The sequence below is a fragment of the Mus caroli genome, chromosome 8, assembly GCF_900094665.2.
Source record: "Mus caroli chromosome 8, CAROLI_EIJ_v1.1, whole genome shotgun sequence".
Classification (NCBI taxonomy): domain Eukaryota; kingdom Metazoa; phylum Chordata; class Mammalia; order Rodentia; family Muridae; genus Mus; species Mus caroli.
Window position 1 is genome coordinate 116,298,986 of NC_034577.1, and position 8,312 is coordinate 116,307,297.

Sequence of the window (8,312 nt, forward strand, 5' to 3'; positions counted from 1 at the left end):
GGGAGATGATCTGTCCCAGCTTGATTTGTCTTCCCTTTCCCCCTCCCCTCTCTAATCTGTCTCCCTCCTCCTCTCTCCCTTCCCCTCCCCCTTCATTCCCCTTCCCCTCTCCCCTCTTCACCTTCTCCCCCTCTCCCCTCCCTCTGCCCCTCTCCTCTTCTTCCTCCCTCCCCTCTTCCCTTTCTCCCTTCCCCCCTCTTCCTCCCCCTTACCTACCTTTTCCCTTTATTCTCATTTTGTCTTTTTAAAATTTCTTTACTTTTGTAAAGAAATCTTATGTAGTCTAGGTTGACTGAAAACTTGCTGTGTAGACAAAGCTGGCCTTGAACTCCTGATCTTCCTGCCTCTAGCTTCCAAGCGCTGGGATTGCAGGTGCCCGATGTCCAGCTTCTCTGCCTATTCTCTTTTGATGAGCAGAAAGAAGCTTGTCACTGGATGAAGCTCATTCATAGGGGGTTTTCTTTGATTGTCCTGCTCTGTCTTCCGCAGGGCTCAGCCTGTTCCAGAGCCAGTTCACTTTGCTTCCTTATCCTGCTTGTAGCTTCCTAGTTCTAACTTTGTATCAGCCCTGAGGTGATTTGTGTGTGGTCCAAAGTGTACCCCGGGCTTCCCACTGCGCCTTCATAGATAACCAGTTGCTTTGGCAACCTCCCTTGCCCCTTGCTTTGCACTCTGTTGGCTCTTGGAGGACATGCCCACTTTTTGGACTTCTGTTGCAGTCCATTGGCCAGCATGCCTATCTGCTTTCAGATGCACTCCGTCTTGATTTATGGAAGCAATTGCTGGGGGGTCTTAAATGCTGACTGTTTGACGGCTCTGGCTTGTCTAGGTTTTCACATTTTCTTTTACATTTTAGGATGTGCCCATTCACTTCTATCAAAAGGCCTCATAAAATTTTGATAGGAATTGTATTAAATCTATGCATCAATCTGGAACAAATTGAAACCCTAGGAGTACCAGGTTTTCCAGTGGACATTTATAGTTTATCTCCACAATTATTTAAGTCTTATTTCCTCTCAGTGGGTTTTTGAAAACAGTTTCCAGTTCTGCCTAGGGTCCTTTAAACTCACCCCTACATACTTTTTAGTCCTGCTGCTGCTGTTTAGACACACGACCGATTCTCGTACCTGACCTCGCTACTCTTTGCTCTTGGTATATTTTATTCAGGGTTTTATGGCTTTTCTTTCTTACACCCCCAGCCACCTGTGGTTCTCGAGGCCACCTGCAATTCAGGTGTTATTACGATCGTATTTCACAACACGTTTATGCCAAACTTGCTCATTTATTCTCGTGTTGTTTTAGTTAGGGTCTCTGCAGCTGAGATAAGAACACTGGTCAAAAGCGACTCAGAGAGGAAAGGTCACAGACCATTACTGAAGGGAGTCAGTCACACCAGGAGCTCCAGCAGGAAGATGGAGGCAGGAATTGAAGCAGGGACCACAGAGGAATGCTGCTCACTGCCTTGCTTCAGGGCCTTGCTGTGTTATTGGCCCGGTACGACAGACCTGTCCAGGCATGGCACCACCAGGAGTGAGCTTGGCCGTCCTACATCAATTAACAATGAAGAAAATTCCCTAAGGCGTACCTACAGGCTGATCTGATGGAGTTAATGTCTCAATTGAGGTTCCCCCTTCTCAGCTATGTTAGGATTAGCCACCAAGCGCTGGAGGGATGGCTCAGCGGTTAAGAGCACTACCCAAGGTCCGGAGTTCAAATCCCAGCAACCACATGGTGGCTCACAACCACCCGTCATGAGATCTGACACCCTCTTCTGGTGTGTGTGAAAATAGCTACAGTGTACTTACATATAATAAATAAATCCTTGGGCCAGAGAGAGCGGGGCTAGAGTGAGCGGAGGTTCTGAGTTTAATTCCCAGCAACTACATGATGGCTCACAACCATCTGTACAGCTACAGTATACTCATATACTTAAAATAAATAAATCTTTTAAAAAAAGATTAGCCATCAAATATGTTTCGAATTTTGATAAGGGGGAGGGTTTAATTTATCTGCAGTTTAACTACCAGGCCAGTGCCTTTTCACCGTGCTTGCTGTATCTGTCCTTGGACATTTGTGTACTGTGTGCAGTGATACCTGGGACTTTCTCTGGTCCTACTACTGGACATCTCTGTGTTATTCTCAGAGGCATCCCTTCCAGGTGTACCCAACCTCTTGGTGATGCAGCAGGATACTGTTGTCTCCAGTGTTCACACACGAGAATCTCACAATTCATTTACAGAAAATACCAGCATGTTTGGGGAGGCACCGAAGAGACTCTTCCGCCCCACCGGAGGAGGTCTGATAGACGAGGGCTGCTGAGGGAGGGAGAATCGTTCTCCTCTGGGGACATGGCTGCTGGCAGGTTGCTCATGGCCTGATGGATGGCCTCCACACCCATGCACATACGGACGGCACTGATCAGGGGTTATTAATAATAAGACATGAAGTTGGGAGGAAGACATGGCATAGGTTCTAGAGGGAGGTCCACAGATATCGCGGTGGACACATAATAATCAATACACATTATATAAATGCATGGAACTTTCAAAGAATGCAAATATTATTAAAAAGCTCACACACGAAACCTTCTCTCCTCTCTCCCCCCACTGTGCTGCAGGAAGCTGCTTCTCCACAGCCAAGGAGCTCACGGAGGAGATTTGGGCCTTGTCGTCAGAGCGGGAAGGGCTAGAGATGTTCCTGGGCAGGCTGTTGGCACTCAGCTCCAGGAACAGCAGAAGGCTGGGCATCGTCAAAGAGGATTACCTCAGGTGCAGGCAGGACCTGGCACTCCAGGACGCCGCCCACAGTGAGTAGCCCCCAGCCAAAGCCTCAGGGCAATGTAGTGCTGATATTATTGGATCCTGTGGCTAGATCACCTTGCTGTGACAGTGGCAGAGAGCACCCAGACAGTTCATGGGGGACATTGTTGGCATGAGCCTTGGGTAACGGGGTAGGGTCACCTGTTAGCTTTTACTTTGCCTTTTTCTGACCTTTTCTGCTCTGCATTTGTTGGTTCATGCTGTGGGCTGTGTAGCTTGCACCCCGGGCACACATCCTGAGCTAGAGGTTCTCCCTTGGTTCAGTCTTCCAAGATTCAGGTCACAGGTCGACAACGGGGGACAGAGAAGGGACTGAGAAGGGACCAGGGGGTGACTCTTCTGTCGGGGTATCCTCTGAGGGTTGATTCTTTCCTCAGGAGAAGGACACGGGTGACATTGGCACTGGCCTACAGAAGGGCCAAAATGCTATTTGCCCTGTGTTCCACTTAACAGGCACCACCTGCACATTCCACACATCCACGTCGGGGAAGACCAGTGCTCAAAGTCCAAACAAGGAACCACAGCTCCAGCTGTCAGGGCGAGGCCTGCCACTGTGGGATGAGCAGACCAGGCTTTAGAGTTCTCCTGAACGGTGTGAGCCGTTGTTCCCTCCCTGTTTGAATCAGATGGCCAGTGATCATGGTCTCACTTGCCAATGAAGCCCCAGCTGGCTCAACATTATTTCCCTTAACTCTTTAAATTTTCTTTATGAAGTATTTAATTTTTGATTTTAAGTTATGCATGGGGGAGGGGGTTGTGCGTGTTAGTGTAGTACCTGAGGAAGCCAGAAGAGGGCGCCAGATGCCCCTGGAGCTGTTGATACAATTTCCATGTGGGGGTTAGAAACAGGACTCATGGTTCTCTGTAAGAGCAGCTCCAGTTTTAACCACTGAGCCCCACTCACTCCCGGGCCCCTCCTCCCTCTTTTAGTGTAGAATAGAGTTTATTTGGGGGCATGGGAAGGGGGGTGAGCAGGGAATAGGGGCAGAGAAAGAGGAGAAGGAGGGGACAGAGGACAGGGACAGGGACGGGGGTGGGGGTGGGGTGGGGAGGAGAATTAGGGGCTGGCCGGGAACACATGGAGAGCGGGACACATGGAGAGTGGGGCGAGGAGGAAGGGAAGAGAGGGAGAAAGAGATCAGAGAGAGCAAAGGGAGTCAGAGAGAGGAAAGGGTCAGAGAGTCTCTTTTTTGCGTGTTATTTTTGCATTGGTCACGCAGAGGTCAGAGGGCAACTTTCAGGAGTCACTTCTCAGTCCACCTTTACTCGGCTCACGGAGCTTGCATGGGTTTCTGCCCACTGAACTACCTTCTCTCTCTCTCTTTTAGTTTTTCGAGACAGGGTTTCTCTGTGTAGCCCTGACTGTGTAGACCAGGCTGGCCTCGAATTTAGAAATCTGCCTGCCTCTGCCTCCCAAGGGCTGGGATTAAAGGCGTGCGCCACCACTGCCCAGCCATCCCTCTCTCTCTTAAAGGCCAAATCTTTTATTTATTTGTTTGTTTGTTTTGCCACATGCAGCCCAAGGCTGTGTGCGGAGCGTCTGTCCATAAGCACAGTGTGGAGGGAGCTCCGGGGCCCCAGGCCCTGCAGGCTAGCTCATTTCGTCATGACAGACCGGAGCAGGGTAGAGCTCCAGCAGATTTTTTTTTTTTTTTTTTTTTTTAGTCTTATGAATAAGAAAAACCAAAATGTTTCACAGTGTAAGCACTCAGTTTTTACACAAAACAGGAAAAACGGGGGAATGGATTCTATGGAAGAATAAAGGAGATGTAAACAGATTTGAGCAAATCTAGCCCAACGATGTTTTCATTTGAATGGTGCGTGAGCTCTTAAAGCCATTAATATCTTTATAAAAAAAAAAAAGCGCTGTGCAGTATTTGTGAATCTCATCATTGTTACTTCACTAAATACTTTCAAGATGATGAATAAAACATAAACAAGCGGAATGGGAGATTGTTACAGGAGACGACTGAACTGCAGATGGCTCGTGGTGGGGAATCTTTGTGCTTCGTTCGTGATAGTATTATGCTGGGTCAGCCACCCTCTCCCTGTGGATTTGCTTGCCTGTGCTTGAGGCTGAGGACGTGTGGCTTTAGATCACTCAAATGAACCATGCAAGAGTTGCTAAGAACGTAGGTAACAAAGAAATAAAAAATGTATTTCAGGGGCCAGGGGATAGTTTAATGGGGAAAAGCAAGCATTCTTGCAGAGGACCCATGCTTGCTCCTCAGTTCTCATGGAGTGACACCCTCTTCTGACCTCTACAGGTACTGCACTCACATGTACAGGCATACAGAGGCATATGTGCGTCCACGTAATTAAAACTAAAAGAAAACAAATTCCCGTGTGAATTGAAGCTTCCACCGATTGGAATGTAATAAAACCGAGTCATAGTCTGGGCTCAGCTGCTTTTGGATCTTGGGAAACAGCAACTCAGAAGGAACTCTGTGTCCAAGGTCAAGTGTAGCTCAAGCAAGCAGGAAAGGCAGGTCTGGGTCTGCGTGGGCATGGTGCGCCACAATCTTTTCAGTCTTAAGCCAAATACCTGTTTCTTAGGTTTTAAAATGAAAAACAAAAACAAGAAGACCAACAATCATGTGAGCGATTTGTGGGAGAGGGTTATATACACACACTGAATGCGGTGCCCCCAGAAGCTAGAAGAGGGCGTTGGATCCCCTGGAACTGAAGTTGCAGGCACTTGTGGACCTCCAGGTGTGGGTACTGAGACCTGAACTCAGGTCTTTTGTAAAAGCACTACATGTATTTGATTGCTGAACCATCTATGCAGCCTATAGATAAAATTTCTTAAGGGGAAACTAGGAAACGAGCAACATATGAGTTTAGGTTTGCACGCCCACGTGAGTGGGGGGTCAGGGGTCAGAGGTCAACCTTGGATGCCATTTCTCAGGCACCCTAAACTTTGTTTTAAGATCTTCCCTAACCTGGGGTTTACCTATTTGGTTAGACTGGCTGGCCAGAAAGCCCCTGGGATCCTTCTGTCTCCACTGTCTCCACTGGGATTACAAGTGTCTCATCTCACCCGGCTTCTTATGTGGGCTCTGGGGATTGAACTCGGGCCCTTGTGCTTACCACTAAGCTATATCTGTACCCCAATATAAAACATTTTAAAAATGTGATTTCTAACAGTGGCTGGAGAAAGCTGTGTTGGGATGGACAAGCAGCTCTTAGGCTCAGGGATGTGAGTCCTCTTGTTCTTCCGAGCTTCTTTATTAGATGACACCAGATCCTGCCAGGAGGCAAAAGACAGAACATGGCTGTCCCTTCACCGCTCCCTGTAGGGTTCTGCATGTGACTTCCTATTATCATCGTTGTTCTGAACTTGACCTTGGTACATGAGGACAGTCAGCTGCAAGGGTAACAGGAGCTGCCCTTACCCTGGGCAGCTGAGTACCTCTTGAAGTTCTAGGATTCTCTTTCTGTAGAAGGAGGAAACCTTTTCTTGTTTAAGGACCAGTCAGCAGTATTGTTCATATGAAGGACTCTTACTGGTAGGAAGCAACATTGATAGCCACCAGAGATGGACCAGCTTGTCTCACTGAGGAGATGTCCTTGTGCCTTCTGTCCCTGGCTAGCTTGTACATTCACTGAGAACTGAAATACTGCCTCTGAGTCTTATTGGGGTATCCCAGGACCCAGCATGGTGGCCTTGGGCCACAAGCCTATGTTCATTTTGGGGGGCAGGAGAGTGATGTAAAGTGTTTGTTTTTTCTTCCTTGGTTTGGATTGTGGATACAGACCTCAGATCTCCTTGAGAATGGTGACAAGGGGGACTTTCCTGAAGATGATAGAGTGGTCCCCTTTGGATAGTTATTGGTTTGCTTTATCTTTGAGGCAAGGTCTCCTATAGTTAAGGCTGGTCTTGAACCCCATGTATAGTTGAGGGTGATCTTGAATTCCTGATCTTTCTGCATCCACCTCCTTAGGGATCATATTCGGGTCCTGCAGTTCCTAAGACCTAGTTTGTGCTATACTAGAATTGAACATCGGGCTTTGTGTACAGCGGACAAATAACTCTGCCAGCTGAGCCGCTTCAGCCCTGAGTTGGATGTTCAGACTGGGGTGATGGGAAAGGTGCAGAAGCACAACAGTCTCAAGGGCAAAGGGCAACACTCATGGCTGCTGCCTTTGACTCCATAGGCTTCTGTTATGGTGACACACTCCTGTGAGGAGGAGAGAAGACTTTAGTTTGGAGACTTCAAGTCACACACTTGAATTCTGAGGAATGCTTAGTAGAATGGAACAAAATGAAAAAGTAGTCTCCATGTTCCCTGAACCAGCAGCCTTTATTTAACGCGCATTTAATTTTTTTTTTTACATAAGGGAAACTGAGGTAGAATGAAAATCAGTAACCAATTTTAGGTTTTGTTTTGTTTTTCTAGAAAAAAAAAAGAACCTTAAGATTTATACAGCTGTTTCTCCATCTCCTGTGTATGACTTGATAATCTGTATTGTACTTTATTAACACTGTTGATTTCATACTAGAACTCAGATATAAAGGAACCAATGTGGAGGGAAGTGATTTCATCACAGAGTAATCAGGCTAGAATTTAAATAGGACATCATTAGCATGGTAATGCGTTTCTCTAGTTCAGCAGGCTGCCTGAGTAGATCTGGGTTTACAGCTGGTGAGCCTTCAGGGCTCCCTGTTGGGAATCAAGCCATTTCCAGGGAGAAGGCCAAAGGGTAGGATTTCATATTTCTGGGAAATATGAACTAAATGGAGATCTTGTCCATATGGACATCTGATCAACCCGAAACCATCAGTAGACAACAGTCAAGTCACTGCTCATATGTCATCTCTCCTGATTTCTATGTCCACAGTCCTTGAAGGGGATTACTTAAGCAGGAATCTGTGGACCAACAGCCCAGGGATCACAGAGATAGACAGCAGGGAGCCAGGAACACAGAGAAGCCAGAGACCATGGAGCCAGGAATACAAAAGCAAGTAAGGATAGAAAGGTGAGGACTCTCAAAAGCCTACAGAGTTAAAATGAGGCAAGACTGAAAGTAATTGAGATGATCAAAGTCTGTATGATGGTCAGTCTTCATTTTCAAGTCACTGAGTCAGCTTCCAGCCTCCACATCCTAGGACTCCGTGTTTCTTACTATTCCTAGTTGCATGTTCCCTGGCTCCATGTCCCCATGCTCTGCATTCCCTGGTTCTGTGTACCCTCACTTCATATTTTCTGCTTCCGCGCTCATCAGTTACCCCCATGGGAATGCATGATGGTTTAGGTGTATGCCACACCAAACTTCAGTGCACAGCTCTGTGACAGCCACTTCATTTTAAGGAGGACCTCAGCTCTGTGCTGTAGGGTGTCCCTTATGCATCTGCTAGATTTTCAATTTGGCCAATTGCTCTTGACAGCCACATTTCAGATGGCCTGGGCTTGGGGAACCTACAGAGGTATGTGGTCCCATTCTCTCTCTCTCTCTCTCTCTCTCTCTCTCTCTCTCTCTCTCTCTCTCTCT

General features: G+C 47.3%; 1 protein-coding gene across 1 annotated transcript in view; it reads left to right on the forward strand.

Annotated features, from left to right (window-relative positions):
• The window catches only part of Disc1 (DISC1 scaffold protein), a 211,809-nt gene that overhangs the window by 109,872 nt on the left and 93,625 nt on the right, over nucleotides 1-8,312 (forward strand). Inside the window, exon 9 of the mRNA XM_021170050.2 lies at nucleotides 2,618-2,806. Coding sequence (XP_021025709.1) covers nucleotides 2,618-2,806 — 189 coding nt within the window. The remainder of the gene's footprint in view (nucleotides 1-2,617; nucleotides 2,807-8,312) is intronic.